Source organism: Fukomys damarensis, unplaced genomic scaffold (assembly GCF_012274545.1).
Source record: "Fukomys damarensis isolate Sample0158 unplaced genomic scaffold, DMR_v1.0_HiC HiC_scaffold_5, whole genome shotgun sequence".
Taxonomy (NCBI): Eukaryota; Metazoa; Chordata; class Mammalia; order Rodentia; family Bathyergidae; genus Fukomys; species Fukomys damarensis.
In genome coordinates this window covers 23,274,070-23,300,634 of record NW_022900917.1, presented here as the reverse complement: position 1 = coordinate 23,300,634, position 26,565 = coordinate 23,274,070, and the positions used below count along the sequence as shown (strand labels likewise).

General features: G+C 35.0%; 1 protein-coding gene across 2 annotated transcripts in view; it reads right to left on the bottom strand.

The window, feature by feature from the left end:
• Positions 1–10,576: 10,576 nt before the first annotated feature.
• The window catches only part of Pip4p2 (phosphatidylinositol-4,5-bisphosphate 4-phosphatase 2), a 52,937-nt gene continuing 36,948 nt past the window's right edge, over positions 10,577–26,565 (bottom strand). The window contains exons 6-7 of one of the 2 annotated variants that reach the window (XM_019205712.2): positions 12,902–12,992; positions 10,577–12,103 (exon numbers count right to left, since the gene is read on the bottom strand). In XM_019205712.2, coding sequence (XP_019061257.1) covers positions 11,960–12,103; positions 12,902–12,992 — 235 coding nt within the window. In that variant the 3' untranslated portion in view covers positions 10,577–11,959. The remainder of the gene's footprint in view (positions 12,104–12,901; positions 12,993–26,565) is intronic. The other variant, XM_010611995.3, reaches the window with a different exon arrangement.

Genomic DNA, 26,565 nt, shown 5'->3' with positions numbered 1-26,565 from the left:
GTCTGTGTGCGCTTTCCCTCCGTGCCGTTGAGCCCCCGCCGAGGACTCAGGTTTCCGTCTGTGGCGGGGACGTGGCCGCCGCACCAGGGAAAGGTCGGTTCCTGCCGTCGCGGGGCGCGCGGGCCGGTGGAGGAGCGAAGCTGCCCCTCGGCCTCCATTTAGGGCGGGTTCGGCGCAGGAGATGCTTCGGCTGACTGGGAGAGGGTGGGAAAAGGAGAGGAAGGAGCGCAAAAAGACAGGAGAACGTGTCCAGTGTGGAGAAAGTGGGCTGGATGACAGGACCGGGCAAAAGGAAACAGGAGAGGTGAACGCAAATCAGATTTTGACACTTGCTTCACGGTTTGGCTTGAGAAGCAATATTTTTAAAGGGTTTTAAAAAGCGTTGACATGGTCAAAATTAAATATTTGAAAGATCATTCTCACAACAGGGCAGGGGGAGGGAAAGATTATTTATCATCCCTCCTGGAGGAATTGAGCATGTGGGGAAGACGGAAGGGGTCGATCGGGTGCACGTAAGGCGAAATCAGTTGAGTTTAGCGACAGGTTGGATAGAGAATATAGGGTGACTTTTTGGGCTTCTGGCTTCAGCAAAAAAAAAAAAAAATGAGTAAATGGTCGTGGCATAAAATAGTATTGTATAACAGGCAGAACAAGTTGGGGAAAGAAATTAGTTCAGATTGGGATTTACATAACTAAGTTTATAATGGCATGTTTTAAGTCGAGACATCCAAAAAACTATTTTATATGTACGCACAGAAAATATATACCAGTACATATGTATGCATATATAAAGTATACACATCCATATATTATAGGCATCTTGTATAGAAATTGCATTAGGAAAGGGATGCTGAATACTTTAAGAAATGTTCCCGGGGTTTAGTTCAGTGGTGCCCTTGCTGCCGCCTGCCTAGCAAGCGCAACATCCCGAGTTTGATCCCCGGTACAAATAGAAAAGAAAAGAAATGCTTACTCATTCCAGAAGCATTTATAAAGAGAACTCAAAAGGTGAATACTACTATGAGGCTGGAAACCATACTAGTATGGATGGCTGAAAAGGAAATATCTGAAAAGAGATTAAGCCTGAAATCAAGTGTAGAATACACAAATACTTAGGTAAATGGTAGGCATAGTAGGTGTCGGTGACCTGGAATAAGAAAAAAAATTTTTTGCATATTCTAGGTCAGTATGTCTGGGTGTCAGAAGGCAAAAAAATCAAAAGGAAAAAAAAAAAAAAAAAATGTTGAAGGTGAGTTTGAAGAAATGGGAACAGCCAAAATCATACAACAATTTAGTAGATTCTAGAAAGGATGTTAAATTTTTAAAATTTGGAAGAATTAAAGGGTCTTGAGTGAGGCAGTAATACGATAGAATTTACCATTTAAAAAGGTGCGGAGATTCACAACTGCTTACATGGATAGTCGTTTTTGCTAGCTATCTTTATGTGGAAACAGATTCCAAGAACACTCCCTACCATTCACTGAGACCACTGTGGCATCAGAAGCTAAGATGCAGGGTCAGATGATGTGATAAGCAATATCCTATGGCATAAGGCATTGGAAGTCTGTGGACAGTGAGATCAGTGCTTCCAAAGTCTGAATGTAAAAAACTGTAGATGCAGGATTCATTTCTCAATCAATCTAGTCAAAACAGATGTTTTCTTCTTGAGGAATATATTCAACAATGCATAATATATAATTTTAATACATCTTACAAAATCATTTTTCAACTACCATATGAAATCAACATAAATTATTTTAACAAAAACATTGGAAGAAAAATTTTCAGGTAAAACAAATCTGTAATTTATTGAGGGAAAGGTAATTTTTTAGATAGAATAATAAATCAATTCTTGAATTTTTGTAATAATTGATAAAAGAGAAATGACCCACATAAGCATATTAAAATTTTAAAATATTCCTTGTTGATTTTGCATAAAATATTGGCATCTGTGAGGGTACCTAAAATTCCTAATACACCTTTACAAGGACTTAACAGCAAGGTAATAATCCTTAGCATTTTAAGGCATAATTAAGGTTATTTACTGTCCAAAACAATGTAAAATGCCTTGAAATCAATACAGTCACATGAAAAACTTGTGTAAGTTTCCCCAAATTTAACAGTACTAAAAATTGACATTACCAGTAATAAACTAAAAATCTAATCAACTTTTCTAAACTTTCCATAATAATAACTGTGCTTGAATGGAATTCTAAACCATTCTCACTAGAGACAATGCATTATAAAATTGTTTTTAAATGATAAAAAATTATAAAGCTAAAAATGTAGGTAAAACATGATGGTTCAGGTAGCTAATTAAAAATATTCTTTTCCTGAATTTAGGTTTGCACTATTTTTATCCTTTCAAATTCTGCAGTTGGTTGTCATTGTTTTTCTTGTTCTAAGTGAGTATGTCATTCCTTCAGCTTAAAAAAGGATAGGAGAATGGATTGAGGGAAAGCAAGTGTGAAAATGGAAATCCCAGTTAGAAGGATAATACTTCACAGCTAATGTAAGCTACTTGTAAGTACAGATTTTATTCACAACTACATTTTCATATCCTATTTAACTCTTATTTTCACAGTACTCAAAACTAATAATTTATACACACACACACACACACACACACACACACACATGTACATACAAGTTAAACCAGTTACCTGCTCTCACAGTATACCTGTCTGTTTAGGGTCCAGCCATGCGAACAGAAAATTCCAAAAGCTAATTGTTAGGATAAAGGCACTTTAGTGGTACTGAAAGCCTGGTGAGCAGGAAAAGCTGAAGAAGCATTCTCTGAGGTTTACCAAATTATTTCCTTATCAACCTCTTGCCAATATCTGCCTCTCATGTACTCCACAAACACAAAGCATTTTATGGAGGATATGTGCACGTACACTCTTTTGTCCCCAGTTCTTATGGTTTTTATTGGGCACCAATTGTGTGAATCTCCCTATATATAATACTCAAATTCCATACTCCCACTAAGAGTACTGGTGTCCAGCATAAACAGCTCTTATTAAGGGGAAAGGAAATGGAAACTCCCAAAATTTAAGTTCCCATGCTCCAGCTAATGGCCAAACTTGTAAGCAGGCCTTACTAAGGATAAGCAGTCTGTCCTGTTATGAAGTCTTTTCTACACAACTTGGCATAACATCAATTTTATCAAACTCATATAAAGTTTATGAAATAAAATATGACAGTTAAAACAGTCATACAATTAAGGAGCAAAATCTCATTGCTGTATTTGAATTCCTGTAGCCACGAGTTAGCGCAACGCCCACCTTCGCTCTTCGGTATTGGCCATGATTCACCATTAGGTGGCAGCATTATCAGCATTGCTGGCAGGCTTCATTCATGGTTGTATTCTAAATGGATTTCACTGTTTTTTTGTTTTTGTATTTTTTCACTTAGCAGAAATATTTCCATCACCATAGTAACTGAGTACTGTATATCCTGGGAAGGATGCATGATGAGTGAATAACTTCCTTCTAACATTAAGATAGTCCACTTTATGCTATAGATATACCTGCTATAAACATAAATTTGCTTATTTCAGGTTTTTAATTACTAACATTGTTAAGGAAGCTTCCCTCAAGCCCATCAACTACAGGCCTTTTTAATTTGTATTTGTATTTGCTAATTGTTTAATAATAGAAACACTTAGGTAAAAAGAACAAGTATGCCCTGGCAAACATACTAATATTTTGACTCTCAAAACTACTGATATTTCACCTCATCTAGCATTGTGAAAGTATTGTTCTTTGCTCATAGACTTGATAATCTAGCAGAGTAGATAAGCCTAGCACTATAATTCCAGTTTACCCAAAGCTCACCCATTACTTCTTTTATATCTCTATCAGAACTATATCCTATTATGTAGTCTAACACCTAAAACTTCCTTTGCTTAGGGTTTAAATGGCATAAAAATGTCATAATTTCTCACACATTTACCAAGGATGCAATGATAGCATAATTTGGTTGGATTAAAGTCTATATTCTTATATAGATATTGTAGATCTAAAATAAGAAAATATGCTCAGCATATTTAAGTTCAGGAAAATCACAAGCATAAACACATCAATGTATTACTTGTAACACTGGAAATACTAGAGCCTAAAAAATGGAAAAACTTAAGTATTTTTTTACTTAACTTGATGCCAATTAAGTATTAGGAAGATAACCAAAATGGACAAAATGCTGATAATAATTAGATTTTGACATCCCTAGCATAGGATTTCTAGAAATTTTTGCATGCATAATTTAGGGGGGTTGAAACAGAATCTCACTATGTAGTCCATTCTAGACTTGAATTCACTGTGTAGCCCAGGCTGGGCTCAAAGTCATAAGAGCTCCTCCTGTCTCAGCCTCCCGAATCCTAGAATTACAAGAATGCACCACCATGCCTGGAAATAAAGCAAATTTAAATAGAAATTTAGTAAACTAAAAATAAGCCTTTGAAAAGTAGTTCAAACTTTAATACCTAAAATAGCTAACATTGGGGTACTATGTATGACAACACAGTTCAAAACACTTTTCAGTCTGCAAAAATCCAATGAGATTATCCTAATTAGGGAAAAGCAAGGCAGGGAATGAATAATTTGCGCAGGGTTACATAGTAAGCAGCAGATCTCCAGTTAAAATGTAGCCAGTCTGGTTCCAGAGACCATTCTTCTGTTATATATACTGCCACTGAATTGCCCATGGACATATCTGTTAAATACCATTGTTTCCAAGATAGCTAGCTGTATGCTTCTACAGTAGTTCCATTCTCCTTCTTCACTTTCCAATTTGTTTACCCATGGTCAACAGCAATCTAAAGATATTAAAAGGAAATTTTCAGAAATAAACAATTCATAAACTTTAAATTGTGTGTGCTCCGAGTGGTGTCATGAATTTTCAACTGTCCTGATTTTCAACTGATTCAGTAGGACATGAATCATCTCTTTGTCCAGTGTACCCATGTTGCATATAATACATACCAATGAATAACTTAGTATCCAGTTCAGTTATCAGATGGTCTTCATGATATCACCAGGCTTGTACTCAGTGGCCCTTATTTTACATAATAGTCATCTCCAGTCACAGGAATAAGAATTCTTGACATTCTATTGCAATATATTAAAATAACTATTAATTATTGGTAATCTATACCTAATTATGAGCTAAACTTTATCATAGGTATGTGTTTATGAAAAACTCAGTATGTATAGGGTTCTGCAGTTTTAGGCATCCACTTGGGTGAACATATTCCCCATCGATAAGGGCATGGTCTGTACAGCAATGTGTTAAAAGCTATTACAAAGATTTGATTCCATTCAGTTCGACTCAGCTCAGTAAAAGTTTTTTAAAAACCCATGTTTATTATGTGCTAAAAATTGAGGATAGGAGCCAGGGATTTAGCTCAGTGACACCTGTGCCTGTGTTGCAAGCACAAGGTCCTGTGTTCGATATGTGGTACCCCCCAAAAAAAATAAAACAGGATAAAAGAACAAACTGAAGTAAGACAATTATGACATGCACTTTTTAAAATAAATATTAGTTTTTTGAAATAGAGTCTTGGTAGGTAATTCAGGCTAGTCTTGAACTCACTATGTAACATAGGCTGACCTCAAACTTATAGCAATCTTCCTGCCTCAGTCTCCTGAGGGCGAGGATTACAGGCATGCACCACCATGCCCAGCTCTGACGCGTAATTAATAAGAATGATCATTTAGTAATAATGCCTATAGTAATAGTGCTATTAATAGCACATGTAAACTAATAAATGAAAATAGAGGGTAGTATATGTAATGGGAGTGTTTACATGAAATCAAAGTATTACAAGGAAATCATAAGTCTGTTGAAGAGTGGGAAAAGAGGCATCGTGGAAGAGTTCATATGGGAGGGAGGTAATTTCAGGGTTTTCAGGGATAACAAGTTTACCCTTCTTGAAAAGGATATGCCTTGTTGGTGGATGGACAAGCCCAAACGAATATAGGAATGAAACAGCAGTGAATACAAGAAAATACCAGTAATTCAGTCTGGCAGAAACACAAAATATAAGAGGCTGTTTGGTGTTAGTTTAATATTGGCTTAAATAAGGATGAAGATTCTTTTATCTTCTCTATAACGATATGGAAAGTCAAGGATTCTAGAATGGGTATAATAATATTCTATGTCCATTTGGAAATAATTATGTTAGTGAAAATGTGCAAAATGGACTGGGAAGAGGGTAGGAAGCAAACAAAGCAAGAGGAAAGGTGGGGCAATTATTTTAGAGGTTTTGACAAATCTAGGCAACATATATGAGAGCCATAATTAAGGTAGCTAGTGTCCAAGAAGAAAGAAAGGTGCATGTAGCTGAAAGAATTAAGGAAAACAGACACTGGAGAGTGAGGATGAGAAGTGGAAATGTTAATGTCTATTGACTTGGGTACACAGACGAATACAAGGAAACAAAAGGCATTCTGATTTCCCTGAGGCACAAATGACACGGATATAGGATGAAGGGCTACTGTGGGAAGCAATAGGAGTTTGAATTTTGAACAAAATCAAATAATTGGCAGTCTAGACTAAAGCATTAGGCCATTCACACTGACATTTAAGTCAGTGACACATGATAAGAATGAAAACAAGATACTGATGTCTGCATTGATTAAGAAGGTAAAAGGAGATCTGTGGATGCAGATGGCAGGGAGACAGGAGTTATAAAAGAAAGAGTAAAGCAGGTATAAAGAAAGATCAGGAAAAAGTATGGCATTATATACTGGGAATAACTAAGGAATTCTCCATACATCTACTAAACACTTGCTAAAGGCTTAAAAATTAAAGAAGTTTAAAGTATTTTCCCCACAATTATTTCAATATCCAATATCTTAAGCCAAAAGTATATTTGATTGAAAATATCAGACATGACAAAGTTTTTCAGAAAGATTTATTAGAACACCAGGAAATTTCCCATAGTTCTGTACTCAGTCATTAGTACTTATACATATGAAAAAACTACTCAGGGTATCCAAAATATTCTATCAGAACAATGTGTGTGATCATTTCCCATTTAGTAAGATACCTTTAAATGATTCTGACAAAAACTGAAGACGTCAGATCAAACATTCTCACCCGCTAAATTACACACTATACTTCCTTTTAATTTATACCTCTTTAAATTTATCTGATACCTTAAACAGTGAGGCATTCCCTAAAGAACACAGGTTCTTCATTTTCTGCTTTTTATGTAATATTCCACCTCAAACCAAACACATGTACATTAAGCAAAATATAAATACACAGCATTTATTTAGTGTGTTAAATTAAAAAAATTAAAAGCCTTTACCAATCCTCTTATTAGCATTTTGTGCCATTTTTATCATAATAAATGAATTTATACTAAAAATCATCAAATGTCGATTTCCTTATATTTAATAGTTAATATTCTTACTGTCTTTATGATTTAATAAGAAAAACACATGTAATACTTTGTGATATAAATTAAATGCTCTAAAATGTAGTCTGGTACATCAAATTCATAAAAGGATTTTTAAAGTAGAAATGAACAAACATTTTCTATTAATTTTCTTTCAATAAGTGAGCAATAGAACCGGGGCACAAAAACCAAAAGTTTACTACAAGGTAAGCACACACACACACACACACACACACACACACACACACACACACACACAATCTCAAGTAGTGGAAAACAGAAACATTTTGGAAGCAGACAGATTGATTCCAACTGCTGCATCACATATAAGCTGAATGTCTAATGGTTTAGCCTCTTAAGAATTATAACTATGATAGAGATTAAATACTAAATATAAGATTAAACACTAGGGATTTTTTCTTCATTGCTTATTACATATATGTGTGTATGGATACCAGAAATATACAGTGACTAAATGAAAATTCAGACCTTATAGCCATTAATGCAGGTCACAAACACGGAAAAATTATGGAACTTTATGAGAATATATAAGCACAAAGATAGCAATATCGAAATTAAAAGCTAAATGAAAGAAATGTTATTTACTCAAATCCAATGGCAGCTTTTTCTATATGAGAAAATATGAATGCTAAAGAGACTGGAAGTAAATATATGTATATATTTTAACATAGTGTAGTTTGGTGATTTTCACAGTGTGGCCTGGGTGATATATCAGAAACATCTGGGAGTGATTATTTTGAATGCAGATTTCTGTCCTACTTAAAATCTGTCCCTTCAGATGCTTCCATGTCCTTTGGTAAACAGAAACAATCCTTCCTTGCTTCATTCTTATAAACATTTTAATGGCACATTTTGGGAGGCTGGCACTGTACTTGGCCCATCACTAGGTTCTTCTAAAATGATACATATATGAGAAAAGGAAAAAATGGAAACAAAGTCTTTGTAAATAGGGGAGGGTGGAGGGGGTGAAGGGAGGACAGGGGTATGGGGAGAAAATCAGAACCAAGATTGGTCATGTAAAGGTACAAGATCCCAATGATGAATCGAACTGTACTCTATACTTAAAATGTACCAATAAACTCAATAAGATGAAATATATATATATATATATACATATACATATATATATACATATATATGTATATGTATATGTATATATATGTTAATAAAAGACTTGCTCGAAAATATCTGTCAGGCCATTTTTCTCTTCTAACAACTAAGGCAATTTGTACCACTTTGGGAAACATGGGACAAATTGTTCCTTTCCTAATTAGAGGTTATAATTTTTCTTTCTAACAAAAATTTCCTTAGTACTTTCTATGCTCACTAGGCACTGAGAGATATTCTACTTAAAAAACTGAGCATAGGGGCTGGGGATTTAGCTCAGTGGTTCAGTGGCTTGCCTCGCAATCGCAAGGACCCAAGTTCAATCCCCAGTACCAAACAAACAAAAAAAACTAAGCATAAAGTCTTAAATTTTGATTTAATTAATTAAAACTTTATGGCAATTCATATAAGACTAAGTTTAAATATGTATTTGTTAACTTTAAAACTTAGCTTTTAGCAGTAATTAATTTTATTTATTTATTTATTTGGTTTTTTGAGACAGGGTCTCACTATGTAGTTGAGACTGACCTGGAATTCATTATGTAGCCCAGGCTGGTCTCGAACTCACAGCAATTCTCCTGCCTCAGCCTCCCGAGTGCTGGAATTACAGGTGTGCGCCACCATGCCCGGCTATCAGTAATTCATTTAGATTTCAGTAACTTTATTATAAAACTTCAAAAATCTATGACATTAATATAATCATGACATATCATTCTTACCTGTTTACCAAGATCAAAACTTGAACTTTCAAACTATTACTCGAGTTCAAGTTTTTAAACAATCATTTGTCTCTGACCACCCTGAGATAACTACTAACACTATACTATCTTTTCCTTAGGTTTTCAATAAATAAAAATAAAAATTTTCCCAAAGTGGATCATACTGTACATGTTGGTTACTTGATTTTGTCACACATTATTTTGCAGATCATTTACAATTTCATAAAATTTTTCATCATGTTCTTAGTGACTGCTTGTCATTTCATACCTAGTGTACTATAATTTGTTTCACCGATCCTATATTACTGAATTTAACTGTTTCTCATTTTAATACCTATTGTAAACAGAAATGTGATAAACACCATTGTATATGCATATTTGCTCTTTTATTCTTAACACCATTAGTATAAATTCTTAGAGAATTACTAAGCCAAAGACTTAAAAGGGGCAGGTGTATGTTTTCTCATATCCTTAAAAGTACAGGGACATTACTCTCTTTAATTCTTTGTTAATATGACAGATGAAAAATATAGTCTCTAACCTATATTTCTTGATTTTTAGCAAACAAAAAATTCATGCTTACTTTCTATTCATTTCTTCTATCATGAATTGCTTTATTGTGCCGTTAGTCCTTTCTCATATTAAAAAGATTAACTCTCCGTACTGTTTTGAAAATATCTTCACCAGTTTGTCCTTTTGCTTTGCTTATGATTTTTTTCATACAGTAGTAGTTGAAGTGGATGTTTTGAGTTATTCACTGTATCAACTTTTTCCTGTATGATTTCTGCTTTTAAATTCTACTGGAAAAACTGTTTAGTTTTTCTTTAAGATTATATTTAGATATATACTCTGGCACAAAATATGAAGTACCGATGCAAGTATATATAAGAAGTTAATTCATTCACTCATTCATTCATGCATATTCATTCTACTCAATGTATATTGAGTATGTATATTCAATTGTTCTAAATGATGATAAAGCAATGAACAAGACCACCCAGTTTCTGCTCTTGTTCAGTTACATCCCAAAGGAACATAAGGATTTAGCATATCAATGTAACATTCCAAAATCAAAAGAAGAATGGATTGATTATTCAATGTACAATTCTATTGCAACGAGTTAATCACTAAGTAATTTCATACTGAGGATCCAGCATATTACAAATGGATTTAAAATATGAATTTCAAAAAGATACCTTTGAAAATAGTAGAAAAAAAAACCTAAAGTGGGTGTTATATTTATTATACACCTTCTTAAACATGAAAACTAAAGAAATTTTCGAATTTGCACAATGACATCTTATTTTTTAAAATGGAATAGAACAAAGTAATTTTTGAACAATAATCTTTATTAGTGTATTTTCAAAGGTACATCTGTAATCCTGAGCTATTATATTGGTACATTTATCATTCACTCTTTGAAGTTTACATGTATTTTGTTCCAAACTCTGGTGATTACATTTTTATACTAGGAACAAAAATAATTTAAAATATTAGTCTTATCCTCGGAATCACCTATTAATTTACTCAAATCATCTCATTACCTAATTCTACTACATGAAAGATTTTAGAACATTAATTTTCCATTAACCAGTTTCTTTTCAAAACTGCAAAGACAGGCAGTGTAAGAGCTGATTCCATAAATCCTAGCACATTCTTAGAAAATTATGTTGCTCTTTATCTCTGTTTTCTTGAATAAATTAGATAATCATCTGACCAGTTATATTTGAGAAGAATGGTAAGAATAATCTATCTTAACATTTTAACCAGTGCAAAATGTCATAGGCTTCCTTCACATATAAGTGGCACATAATTATCCAAAGAAGAAAAATTTACCATGATCTAATGAGAAGGAGCATGACTCAATGTAAGTATATCTTTTTGACTAAATGGGCAAGTAAAAATATGTAAAATCCTTCCTCTGGTATCTATAAAGGAATACATACAGCTGATTAATATTAAATTCTATAAATCCAGACCAGATTTACTTTAATTGGCCAATGGAAAGACAAAAATGAAAGACAAAACCTCCTGTGGTCATTGAGAAAACTTCTCCAACTTCTCCAACTGTGGACAAATATTTTCTGTCTCATATTTTAAATTACTATCAAAATATTGTATCTTTCTACAAATAACAACAAAAAAACCAAGCATATAGTATCTAGAAATGTTTCTCTAATAAGAATGTCAAGTATTTGAAAGTACACTCAAATTTTCTTCCTGAATAAGGTCACTATAATCTTAGGTTAAAATTACTGTAAGCAGTTCAAGCAAAAATGAATATTGCTTAGATTATAAAGCAAGCAATTTTTATACTGTAATTGTATGTATAAATGTGAAACTATCACGGAACATTTATAAACAGTTTTTGGAAACAGATCACAAGTAATGGAATAACTGATTTAAACAAAACAAACATGATATAATATGTAAGGTTTGGTGACAAATCCAAAAATATCTTTAATTACTTTAAAAGAACATAAAAACAGCTTTATCTGAGTTTGAAAATCCAGCAGCAAAACAAACTCTTTGCATATAATGTAGTGCAATGAGCATTTATTTGAAAGAGACTCCCAAAGTCTTGAAACTATTATACATAAGCCAGAATGGAATCCATTAGAATAAATGATTTAAAGATGTCCAGAGTCAGAGTTGTTATCAAGAACTGCTAGACACTCTCACCTGTATCACTGAATAACAAGCAAGTTTATGTAAAACTGTGTTCTGGATAACTGACTCTTATGGCTCCCCAATAACAAGCTCGGATAAGGCATATCAAACCTAAGAAATAAGCAATGGCCCAAGAAATGTAGGTTGCATGAAACTGTCTTGCAAAATCTTGGGTTCCAACCTAAAACAAAAAGAAATTTTAAAAATTAAAAACTTTAAGAAAATATCAACTTGTGCCAGCTTACATGTGATTTATATTAAATATATCCCCAAACTGAAGCCACATAATCCCTATAAAATGTGAGTAGGTGTATTATCGACTGTAACTGACAGATAATACTACTACTTATGTTAACTATAAAATTATGAAGTAAATGAAAAACCATGCTAAAATACATTTTCTCAAAAAGGTACTTAATCCATGTAACTCCTTATTATTGTGTGACACAGTATGGCATGGTTAATAATATGGGACCAGGTATACTATCTGAGGAGTACAAGAGCAGTGAGAAAAGTTGGCAGCAAAACACATCAGTTCCTTCTTCTGGCATAATCCCTACGCCAGTTCCTTAGATTCAGTCTCCTCTAAAAATAAGCCAACTTCACATTGGTCACAGATTTCTGCTTTACATGTGTAAAAAGAGCAACGATTTTTTTCAGATTTCCGTAAGTGAACAAGAGTTGCTTTGAAGATAAGATGCTCCATGGCCATACAAAGTTGTTTCTGCCACTAACTAGAAACAAATGGGCTTTTTATTAAATGGATGGTAAATTCTTCATAGAGATTTGAAAGGGATGCAAAGATACCATTTTACCTTGATGAGTAAAAACAGATCTATGGTTCTGATTGCCCGTAGTTCCTCAGAAACTTCTGGGCTTGGCAGGCTAGAGAGATAGACTTCTCAGGGTCCACTAAAGGTCAATCCCAGACTACTGCTGACAAAGTTGAGAGAAAAGAATTCTATCAAGTAGTACTCACAGTTAATCCAACTCCAATGAAAATACTTATCATTCCAATGGTAATGTATGCACAGCAACGCCTTCGTGGAAGTGCACTACCCACTGAAGAGCTGCAAATTCATAAGAGTAAAACAGAACATTAAACATTTACATAAACTTTATCCATGTCATCTTTGTGAGCTCAATCTATAGCTTCAGTAACACATTTTGTTTTATCATTTTAATGGATAACCTGCACAAAATGTCATTTTCAATGAGTGACAAGATCATAAATGAATCGGTGAGATTATTATGGCTTTAAACAAATTTCAAGCCTTGGTTATTGACAATATCCACAAAAAACTACAATGGTCCCTGAAGATTTTCCAAGATATTTCTAAAAAATCTATTCTAAAATAGAAAATTAGTGCTACCTTACAAATAGCAGTTGTTCTTTACAGTCATAGCAGTTTATGGCTAGTGTATGTGATGATTAATTTTGATTTTCAGTTTGATTGACTGCCGAGATGCCTAGGAGATAAGTGGAGATTAGTGGCTGTGAAGGCACAACCTGAGGACATCTGTTCCCTATTTCCTTCCTCTCAGGCTTCTTCCCCTGCTCTGTGCTTTCTGGGTAGCAACATTGGAGGAATTTCCTCCTGACATGCCTTTCCCTCCATGATGTTCTGCCTGGAAACCAGTCAACCGATGATGGACTGAAACCTCTGAAACCATGACGCACATATAACTTCTCCTTTTAGCTGCTGGTTTCAGGTACTTTTTCCCAGCAACAGGAAAGCTGACCAATAAGGTATAGAAAATTTGGAAAATGGAGTGAAGAATAAAAAGGAAAAGGAAAATTAGCTAGAATTCCACCACCGTAAAATAGTTGATCAACAATCTTGCATATTTTCCTCCTGCCATTTTTAAAAAATTTACCAATATAAAGCATGAAAGTTTTCTGTCCTATTGTACACTTAAAAGTGTTTTAACAATTACAAATAATGCCAGCTGGGCTTCCTTTTAAATAATTATTTTTCATCACTTAACATCAAAAATTAGGATTATTAAGTTAAAGGGCTATACTCTTCAAGTGTTTTAATAAATACTGTAATAAAATCCTCTAAAAAAATTCACAAAAGCATATACTGCTATATATTGTTCAAGTGAAATTCCAAATACAATAGTGTTTAGCTGTCTCCATTTCTAATTTTAGTAATTTTCAAAATGATGCAAGTAAAGCAAAGACTAAATAGCTAAAGCAGCACTATTTTCCTAACTGTACATACATTTATTAACACATACCATACAACAGGCAGTGTTAGTGAATGGCACAATGAAGTATTACCTTTTTATAGCTAGTGCCAAAATTATGCCTCACATATTGCATTATATCAAGGAATTTGCCTATTGAATAAATGAAATACAGAAAACATTGCTTGGCATAATTTAGAAATGTGCCATTCTACAGAGGTTAACTTTACATTAAATATTTCCTTTTATTACCCACCTAATTTTTAAAAATTGATTATATCTACTTCAAATATGTATTTTCCAGGGCTGGGGATTTAGCTCAGTGGTGCCACACCTGCCTCACGAGCGCAAGGTCCTGAGTTCAATCGCTGGTACCAAATATATATTTTCCAGAATACTTTAACCAAAAGATAAGTATCTGGATGACCTGAATTGCTCACCATTAATACTGTCTTAAACAGACTGCTATCTAGAATTAACGAGGGCATGTAGAATTCATTGCCTTATTGCTATATTTAGCTTTTACACTTATTTTGGTTTTAGTTCTTACACATTCATTTCATGTATTTTCCTGTGTTATACCTCACAGCTGATTCTTATTTCTCATTACTATCTGTGTATCTGCCTCTGGAAGATAACATACATGAGAAACCAACTGAGCTTATTACAATTACATATTGAATAAATCAATAGCTCTAAGTGAGTATTAGAACATCTTTGCTATGAGCCAAGAGAATAACTTGAGTGCAATAATTTCAGTATGTGGATTCTGCTTAGGATAACCCCCACCATTTGTTCATAACTCAGTACTTCTAAGTAGTCTTCCTAGACAAAAAGAACCTACTGCTGCTCTGTGACCCATATGCCATCTCAGCACAGGGCTAGCACCAGAAGTACTTAGTGCATGAATAACATGATCTATTAACCATTTAACACATACGTGCTGTTTCTATACAATATGCATAAATGCAATAAGCATATGCAATATACAACATTGTTTTGCATGTGTTAAAATTTTGTGTGTGTTCTGAACTTTGTTTCTGTCATTTGCATCTTCTGTGGTACTAGGGTTTGAACCTCTGTTCATCAAACCTTACATGAGACTTCTGTACTCGTATGTGACCATTTATCTTCACAACATTCATTCATTATATGAATATAATATAGTTTACTCATTCTCCTTGTTGATGGGCATTCAGATTATTTTCTTAATATTTGGCTGTTTGTTATATCAGTGCTGTTTTGAATAATCTTTTATGACACTCCACTTATATACGAAGAATTTCTCAAACACCTAGAAATAGAAATGCTGAGTTGTATCATAGACATATCTCTAGTGCATACCAAATTTATATCTCCAACAAAACTATATGAGAGCTACCATTGCTCCATCCCAAACTCTCATCAGCATTTCAGTGTTTTTTAGTGTTCTTACGTTTAAAACTTTTATGGATAAGGATGGTATTTTATTGCAGTATACATTTGGATAGCTGTGGTTTCTTGCAAGGGTGAACATCTCTTCAGTTGCTCTTTGGCTATTCTTTTTCTTTTTCTTTTTCTATTAACTAATTGCTCATGTCTACTGCCCTTTTGTCTGTAGCTCTCTTTTGCTAATTCACAGATTTGAATTATCCGGATACTAGTCCAGGCAGCTCTATATACTGCATATATCTTTTTATAAACTTTTTTTGAGACAAGATACTGCTTTGTAGTTCAGGCTGGGCTTGAACTCACTACGTAGCCCAGGCTGGCCTCAGACTCACAGCAATCCTCCTGCCTCAGCCTCCCAACTGCTAGGATTACAGACGTGCCACCATACCCAACTTATAAACTGTGCTTTAAAACTTTTAATAATATATTTTCACCAAGTATTTATTTTCTAAAATCAATGTAAAGTAATTCTAGTATATCTAGTACATCTAGTCAAAATGATCTCCTTCCAGGTTTGTGCTTTCTTACACCTTATCTAGGAAAAAAAAAACCCCATAAACTTACTACCTCTATCACAAAAATATTGTTACTTTAGAAGTATTTTTAAAATTCCCCTTTATATTTATGTCTTGATCTACAAGACCATAATCTTTGTAATTCCCAGTCTTTATTTTACATATATTGAAGTTATATTGTTGGGTACCCACAAGTTCAGAATTTATATATTTCTTATGAAGTGGCCAAAATAATACTTTTTTATGCTAAAGAGTATGAAATAAAGCATGTGCTAAAATATTGTAGCAGAAAAATCCAGAGTACAATAGCTTAAGAGTATTTATTTCTCTAGCATATAAATTCTAAAGTAAATATACTGCCTTGGGTTGGTAAACTGCTCTCTTCTGTGACTGATTGGTATTGTCAAACTCAACATGGACCACAAGATTCCTGCTGCAGTTGCCTTTTTCAACTAATTGGAAAAGGGGAAAGAAAACCAAATTGAGCAGTTCTATCTTTAAGGAGTGTGTCAGGAAGCTGTACTCATCATTTTTGTCACCTTCCATTGGTCCTAAATCTAAACTTAGAACTATCTCCAGGGAAGGCTAGGATGCTGTGTTTGGCTGGGAAGCCAGTAAAATTGGGATTCTATTACTACAATGAAGGAAGAAAACAATAGCTTCTACTATTTAAACTGATCTTACTGTTACTATTGTAGTGTTGTGTGTTCATTTGGTATATCCTTCATTTTAGTTAGTGTTTTATGGTTGTATCTTTCTCCATCCTCTTTTATTCTGTGTCTCATATTTTATGTGTCTCTTCATATTTCATATAGATATTCTTAAATCTAGTCTGAAAATTTCTGGTAAACATTACAGGCATGATTAATCTGATAGATATGGATTATTTCTCCATCTTATTTTGCTCTCTATTGTTTTCATGCTCTTTTGTCCTCTTTCCCAGACTTCTTTTGGTTTAACTGAGGTTCTTTTATTTCTCCTTCTACCCATCACTTTTATTCCTTTTATTTAAGATACATTTAAAATTTTAACATGCATGCATATCTTTTCAAACCTGAAGCCATCTATTAAGTCTATCTTTACAGTAAATTCAAAGATTTTTAAGAAACTTAGCTCCAAAGAGTCCACTCCTGTCAACACTATTGTATATTTGTGTCTTCAAATTTGCTAACATTAACATTTTTATATTGTTTTTGCTACATTGTGCAACCAATGTTCCTGATCAGTGTTTATGATTTTCTGATCTACCTTATCTTATTACACTGCAGAAATTTCTTGTGGAATATTTTCCTTCTTCCCTAGTTCATCTGTCGGCAGTTTCTTAAGAGGAGGGTATCAAGATGGTAGGCTTTCTGAGTTTTCGTTTTTGCCGATTTGATTGTTATTTTAAAATATATTTTATCTCATTCTATGATATAGTTTAGAGAAGTTATACTGCCAGTTTGACAGTTATTTTCTCAGTATTTTTAATTATTTCTAAACTGGGGCTCTGGCTTCCATTTTTGCTGTTGAGATGTTTCCTCACATAATGTATCTTTCTCATATCTTTGCTTTCTGGTGGATTTATGTTTTCCTGATCTACACTTTTTTGGGTGAATAGTACTTGAAAGGACTTCACTGGGAGGGAGTATTTTTCAACCCCTCCACCTTCTGCAAAGCTAAGGTCATTTCTCTCATTCTTTGCCTGAACACTGAATCCCTCAGAACAGCTCTAGTTATCATTTTATCTCTATCTTTGGTTCCAGGGTATTTCCTTAACTTTCTTATCAGTTGAGCTATGCAATTAAAAGGACGTTTGTTATAGTTGCTTTTCATACTAGTGGATGTGAAAGGCAAAAGTGTATACAAAAATGTGGAAAGTTAACTTCCAAGAGGAAAGATCTTTCAATGTTCCCAAAGAGTTCATTATTTCCTCTTTGATTTACTAATCTTCCCATTCACAAAAGCACCTTACAGAAAACTAGGATTGTGAGGAAGTCCTGGAAAATGTTAGTGTAGCTAATGCTATAGAAATGTATAAGGAAAAGGTACAAAGCCATGATCTTTACATCACATTTGCAGATGAGATAACTAGTTAAGGCCCTGTTAAGTGGATATTATGGTTTGAATACGTCTTATTTCTTCTGGAACTCATGTGGGAGTTTAATCCTCATTGCGAGGTTTTAAGAGATTGGATACAATCTGAATGGTGTGTAGAGGTGGAGAATTTAAGGGGAGATGAGTAGGATTAGCTACAGTTATGGGAATGGAAAGCCATGAATGAATCCTGGTTGCTTTATAAGAAGAGAACGATCAGAGACAGATGCATACAAGGGCCCTGCCTGTATGCATGTCTCTTGCCATGTGAGAACTCTGCACTGCCTTGGGAGTCTGCCAGCAAGAATGCCATCATCAGCCAAGGACTCCTAACCTTAGATCACATCTATGAGCTAAAATAAATCTCTTTATAAAGTATGACGTTCCTGGCACTTTTATAGTAACAGAAAATGCACCACAGAAAATACAATGGAGTTTAAGGACAAGGAAAGAAATAAATAGATGGAGGAATAGGTTATTTTAGCAGACAATAGTATCACTCTTCAGGTATGGAAAAAATAATTTTTTCAAGGAACAAGCAGCACAATAACTTTTCTGCCAGAAAAGGTTTCTCTGGTGAATAGTAGAAATAAAAAATACTTGAAGTTGAATAGATGTTTTCCAGGTAAGGCAGAGTGAGAAGGCACTAAGAAAACTATCCCAGATCTAGCAGGATGAGATTAAGATACAGAAGTAAGAAAGCAAATAACACATTTTTAAAAGTAGAATTTATTGAGGCTGAGACATAGAGGATTGTGTGCTGGGCTGAAAGAAAGCAAAAATACTCAGAAAATGTAGATATTGACTTAACTCTAGAGAGCTAGATACATGTTGCTCAAAAGTATGGAGTTTGATTATGGAATTTAGACAGTAAGCCTATATAGTAGACCATATAATGCAGTTCTACCAAAATATAAAAGCAGTTTTTCCTTAGAATAATCTACATGCCACTAACTAATCCTATGGAAATGGCACCTCCCTGGGTGTGCAGTTAGGTCACTTGCAAAAACACATGACATGGCCATATGATATGGCAGCTACCAAAAGATCTGAAGCCAGAAAGATTAAAATCATATCTGCATTTGGGCACCATCACTCTAATGAATGGATTGAGAACTGCAAGGCTGAGATTGAGAGAAAATTAGAAAACCACTATAATAATCTAAAATTAGAAAACCATTATAATAATTTTAATGAGAGCTGTTAAATGTAGGAACTAAATCCGGAATGCTGAAGATAAGAAGACAAAATTACAATGTCCAGGCAGAGAATTGGTAAGACATTGCCATCTATGTATTGAAATGAATCAAAAATATATTCAGATTTCTGGCTTCATCATTTGGGCACATGGGATAACATTCGTTAATATGGCACAGTCATCAATATATAAGAAAGATTAATTTTCAGAGTAGGGGAGGGAAGTTGTTCATGGTGTATTTGAGAAAGCAAGGAGATACCAAGTTGAAATAACTATAGGCAAGACAGGGAAGAGAGATTGTATGTGTACACCTGAAGGTCCAAAGAGAGACCCAGGTGATTTGATAGCATAAAAATGACATAGGAACATGAAAGAAAACCTAGATGCAAAGTTCCCATGCTGGAGAGCAGTAAACTTTAACAACTTGCAAGAGAAAATGAAAACAACAAAGGAAATAACAAAGGACTGCCCAAAAAGTGGGGAAAGCCACAAAGAAAGCAGTACCTGAAAACCCCAAAATAGAACAAATTTCAAGGGAAAAAAACCAGCATGTTGAACAGAACCAAGTGATCAAAGAAAACAAGTAATATAAGGACTGAACTATTTCAACTTGCAACTGGGGTATTTCCTCCAAGCAACTTCATTGTCCTGCTGAGGAATGACTGACAACTCACGGGGCTTTACTGCATGTGACCTGATCAAATGAAGTCATAAGCCTTGGAGAGATCTTCCACCACCAGAGAAGAGGAAAGGGAGTGAGTACAGAAAGAGACAGGCATATGCACAGGGAGTTTGCAGATAGCTGCAATCATCTCAGACTCAGCAGCACACACTGGGGAAGTTCGAGGAAAGAGGTGGAGAATTTTAGAGGAACAGTGAATGTCTGGGCACAGGTGTGTTGAGGAATGAGGAATTTAATGAAGGGCACCTTTAAGAAAGAATACTGAGCAGGCTTTAACTCAGAGGTAAAGCTGTACATTTTATTAAGTGAAATCAGACAAATAAGTTTGAAATATAGCAGGGTTTCTTTTATATGAGGAACCCAAAATATGAGTAATGAGCAAAATAAAAGATAATAGGGAGTAGGGGGATCTTTTTCAAAATAGAAAGAAAACAAGACAGAGAAGAGAGGAGAAGAGGGAAAGGGGATTAAAAAAAAGAAAAAGAAGCAGAATTTTTGAAAATAAGAAGGGGATCAAGAGATGGAAGGAGCAAGAAGGGAGGGATGTAGTAGGGAACAAAAACAAAATTAAGATTTGTTCTGCACATATACCGTGATGAATGCAATCATTATGTACTGCAAACATGTACTAATAAAAATTAAAATGAAAAAATACATAAAATGTTGGTTTTAAGAAGAGCTAATCAATATTGAATTTTTCAGTTCTCAGTTATTTTGGTAAAGAATGGGAGAAGCCATGGTCTTACTAATCAAACATTCCAGTTTAATTTACTTTGCCTAAGTTATAATTCATACATTTAAGATGATACATAGGAAAAAAGAATTGAAAAGCAGATGGAATGAAATTTAGATGATCTAACAAACCTAGAGGTCTCTGTATCTACTATATTCAATATGAATTGATGATCCTCTGCCAGACACTTCTTTTTTAGACCCTGCATTCCCTATTTTAATGAACAGCTCCGCAGCCTCTCAAAACAAAGTTCATCCTTGACCCCAACCTCTCTCCCCTTTCCCCTACACATTCAATCCTATTTACTCTATTTCCTCAATAGCACACCTGCACTGACTCCTCTGTACCTTTGTACAGGTAGCTCCCTCTGCAGTGAACCACCCTACCTATTTTTCTCATCTTCTGAGAACTATTCATGTACTTCCTCCTGACAGCCCTCCCTCGTGATCCCTTACCCTACAATCTTCAAGCAGAACGTGTTGACCATCCATACCTCTTTCAAGCACCTACAACTTTATTATAATTGTCTATTCCTTCCTCTCCTGTTTTGTCTGTAAAATGAATTCCTTTGATGCGAAATTATATCTTTTATTTAAAGCATTCAGTGCCTAACACAGAATCGTTTTTTGAGTTAAGGAATATTGTAAAAACACAAAAAAGCAAAATGAAAGGCTATCATCTGAGAGTAAGAATCTGCTGTTGTTTAAAATGGATGGTAGGAGGTGATTCACAATGGTATATATCAATGATGTGGAATTAAAGATATTCAGTAAGAACTACCATGGATTAAATCAATGCCTGTTAGGCTTAGGCTCATTATAACATTTCAGCATGCTAGATCTACATCTCCACTTAGATGGTGGTCATAAGCTGCCAAATTCAAAGAAAAACATCACCTTTCACTGCAACAGCCAAGTTCCTGTAGAAGAAACTGGGAAATGAGAAAATGTTCCTTTAACCTCAGGAGCACTGGGGAAGCTTCCTCCACATGCTGTGCTAGCTTCACAGTAATGATTTTGTAACTCAAAAGCAGTTTTAGGGGATTTATGTTTAAAGAAACAAAATTCTGTCTCAGAATCTTACTCCAACAGACCCTTTATTTTGTTATGAAGAAGAACATTAAAAAGGAAAATAAACATTCAAACAGAAAATAGCAGCTATGGGTGTTCACATGATAACAGCATCTGCCTTCTGGTAATGAAAGCTCAAAAATCCCCATGGCTAGCATGTGACTCCAACCCTACAAACCTCCTCTTAGTAATGTTTAAGCTGATTTATCCCACATGAATTTCCATGCAAGTTGTTCCATAAGTAATTGGTACAAATTCTTCTTTGTTTTAATACACTGTCCTGTGATCCAATGTCCTTCTAGACATTCAATATTTCTTTATTAGCAGCAAAAGATTGCCACTGTTCTACAATAATCAACCACACAAGTTTCTTGAGCAAAATACTTAACCTCTCCTAACAATTCATATCTGTGAAAAGAGAATAATTCCTGAATTCCAGGATTGCTGTAAAGATTATAGCTCATTATTTATGTACATAAAAGAACCATCTCTGGACATCACAGTCTGCTAATAACAAGAAGTCTGCTTTCTACTTCCAATAATTTTCTTTTTCCAGTTTAATATTCTTGGTGAAGAAATTTATAACTTAATTTTGTAAAAATATCAGTAATACACAGAAACATGTATCATTTACTGTTCATTATATATATTCGGTGAATGGAGGCATCTCCCTCATGTTTTTCTGTATATTTTTTGTGGGTTGTCCACTTTTCCTTTCAATGTGCAGATTTCTACTGTTCTGAATAAAGTTAAGAATTTGGATAATTTATTTCACAACTAAGAAAATGAAATATCTGTTCTTTTCAAGCTAAAAATAGTCTCTAAAAGAAATTATTTTCACAAGGCTATATTTAGTTGAATTCAGAACTAGCAAAGATAAATGGAGACATTTTAGTACATATTCTGTACTTTTCAATTAATTCTTTTTAGAAACCATCTTTGGGTTTTCTCTACTCTTAAAATGGGTAAGGTATAAAGTATGATACTGTATCTTCAGTTTTAAAAACTGAATTGTCAAAACATTCCAGTTTTATTTACTTTGCTTACAATCCTCCACACACATGAGCAGAAAATAATTTTTAATTAAAAATTCACTACCAAAAGGGATGTTGTGCAAGATGGATGTGGTGGTGCACGCCTATAATCCCAGTACTCTAGGAAGCTGAGTCAGGAGAACTGCAAGTGCAAGCCCAGCTCTGACAACATAGTGACTTAGCAAGACCCTGTGTCAAAATAAAAACTAAAAAAGGGCTAGGGATGTAGCTTGGTGCAAAAGGCCTTGTGTTCACTTTCAGTACTAAAAAATAAATAAAAATAAAAAGTATAAATAATATATTTTATGCTAACCTGCTTTCCTCCTGGGTGGCTGGAACTTTGGTAGGTGCTAGGTAATAGGTTCCTGTGCCCAGCTGCCAGTGAGCACAAAGTCTCTAGTAAGCTGTCCTAGTAGATAAGATTTTAAATATGTACTAATGGGGCTGGGGATAGCTCAGTGTTACTGCTGCCTGCCTCGCAAGCACAGGGTCCCGAGTTCAATCCCTGGTACTACAAACAACACAATATAAATATGCACTAACAATTCTTTGCTGGAGGATTCCACTGTGAGAGGACCTTTGGAGGCTTACACCTGGTTTCCTCCAACTTTTGTCTCATCTGCCTTTTCCTTTTATTGATTTTGTTTTACATTACTTTGCTATAATGTCATATATGTGAGTATAAATAAAAATCACAGTAATTCTGGTGAGTTTTCCTATAAAATCAAGAATATTGGCAGGGTCTTCAAGACCTCCAGCCCTGATGCCACAGTCTTTAATCAAAACATCATCTCTTATCTAGGTGTAATGGTGGACATCTGTCATCCCAGAGCTGTGGGATGCTGAAGCAGGAGGATCACAGCAACTTAATAAGACCCTGCCTGTCTCCAGGTAGACAGCTAGATAGATAAATAGATAGGTGATAGGGCAAGTAAGGACTCTGGATATAGTTCATCCCCAGACTGGAAAAAAGTTGCTTCTTATTTTTTGTTTACTTTTAAAATGTTTTTCTTAGGTATGCCATTTAGAAATAGAAAGAAATAGATAACACTGAGTAGTTAAATTTGACAAATAATTATATCAACTTTACTAGAGTAACAATCTATTCAGCAGGTGATGAAAAAAGCTCACAGCTGGTTATGAACTGTGAAATAATTCAGATTTTCTACTAGATAATAGCCCATTGTATAAATACGAATTTTAGACTATTTAAATAGATTATAACTTCTTAAGATATTTGAAAATCTTCACTATGTAACTGACAATTTCATCAGCTTTCCTTAGAAACCAACTTCCCAGCCATCGCTCCGGAACCAGGAGGGCTGCCTGGGCCCTGATCCACTGCGAGAAGGATAGCCACGCCTTCCCCCACCAGGAGCCACCATCGCTCCGGAACCAGGAGGGCTGCATAGGCCCTGATCCACAGCGGGAAGGATAGCCACATCTTCCCCCACTGGAAGCCGCCATCGCTCCAGCACCAGGAAGGTAGCCGCGCGGGTGCCCCTGAACATCCCCCACCACCTGCACACACTCTCAGACATCCTGATTGAGCCAGTCTTTGGACCCACTCTGCAGAGGTACAGGTGGTCATAGAGGGTATTTTTCTGAGTTCCCAACATTGAATATCTTTAAATAAAGGGCGTGGGAAACCTGCAGTAGAACGCTGTGGAGTTCAACCATTCAGAAGGTTGGTGAACTCAATGTGGGCCTTGAAGCCCGAGGTCAGTCTGTGTCATGGGGTTCAGCCATCAGCTAACTGAGATCAGGGGTCTTGAGTCCTAGCACTGTCTGAGCCCCCATCCTAAATGGTAAATATACTATATTGAAAAGTTTGTTCACTGCAGACATGTTCTGGACTACTTCTTGATTTCAATTTAATTCAAATGGTTTAAGGGTGATAAACTAGTGACTACCACAGGTGGTCAGTTTCCAAGTTGTGCTTGATCATATTGTGTTGTGGGATAAAGGATTGTGGTTGATTCAATAAGCTGTTTTCTATGATGTTATGGAGATGAGAATGTCTGTGGGTCATTAGAGACCCAGAAGCTAGGGTGCAACTATATCAGGAAGATTTGGATAATAACCCCGAGATTAAACCAAGGACAGCCAGACAACAAAAATAAAAATGAGAAAACACTTAAGCAAGACACAAAGACAAACTTCCAGTTCAACAAAGGCAAACAGTAGGACAAATGAGGATGAAAAGACTGATAGTGAATCACCAGGACACCCTAAACTCAATGCACAGGAAGTAACAAAACAGATCAATCAGGCTCTAGAAAAACTCAAAACAGAAATAATTTCCCACATAAGCATAGAGATGGTGAGCAAAATGAAAGACATGATTTGAGACTCTAAAACAGAAACTGACAAAAAAATAGATGAGCTCAGCACCACGATAGAAGCCATGAAGGCCCAGCATAAGAAAGAAATGGAAACAATAAACCCCCAACATAGGAAAGAAATGGAATCCATAAAACAGATTCAAACAGATATCCAGGAGATTAAACACTCCATTGAAAGTGTATGCAACAGAATAAAAGAATGAGAAGATAGAATCTCAGATATAGAAGGTAAGATGGCCGGCAGTGACCATGAAAACAAAGGTCTCTTAAAAACAGTAGGGGATCATGAGAAATCGATTCAGCAACTCCTAGATGATGCAAAGAAGAATAACATAAGACTGATAGGAATCCATGAAGTAGCACAAGGAAATACAAATGACTTAAAAAAGCTGTTCACAGAATTAATGACAGAAAACTTCCCAGAGGGGAAGAATTTGACATTCAGATAAGTGAGGCATATAGGAACCCAACTAGCCACAATAAAAAAAAAATCTACACCTAGACACATAATAATCAAGATCCCAGAAACCCAACAGAAGAACAAAACACTACAAGCAGTAAGAGAAAAGAAACAAATCACATGCAAAGGAAAGCCCATCAGAATCACAGCAGACTTTTCAACACAAACCCTTAGGGCAAGGAGAGCCTGGAGTGAGGTATTTCAAGTCCTAAAAGAGAAAACAACCTCCAACCTAGACTGATGTATCCTGCAAAACTCTCTTTCAAAATGGATGGGGAAATAAGACACTTCCACAACAAAGAACACCTGAGAAACTACATGAATACCAAACCAGCACTACAAGCAATTCTAAACAAGATCCTAGAAAAAGGCAATGAAGGTAACAACACCATGAGGCAAGGCAAGAAACTAAAAGGAGAAGGTGAAAAAATAAAAAGAGTCAACAAACCATAACATGACGATAATAAGTCAGTACATATCAGTTATAATCATCAATGTCATTGACCTCAACTCACTAATCAAGAGAAATAGACTGGCAGAATGGAATAAGAAGCAAAATCCAACAATGTGTTGTATACAAGAAGCACACCTAGTGCAAAAAGAAGCCCATAGACTGAAAGTGAAAGGATGGAAAACAATTCTCCATGTGACAGGAGCCCAGGAAAAAAGCAGGGGTAGCAATCTTAATTGCAGACAAAGTAAATTTCAAACCATAACTGATTCTAGTAATATAGATGTAGGACAGTACTGTATCATACCTCTGTGAATGTAAAATATCTTGTACCTGCTTTATGATATGTAGTAGTGACCATGCTTTATCAGAGCTATTTTTAATGATGTTACTCTAGAATGTTCTCTCTCCAGATGATGATTAAGATGCTAATAAAAAAAAATGGTAGGGCCGGG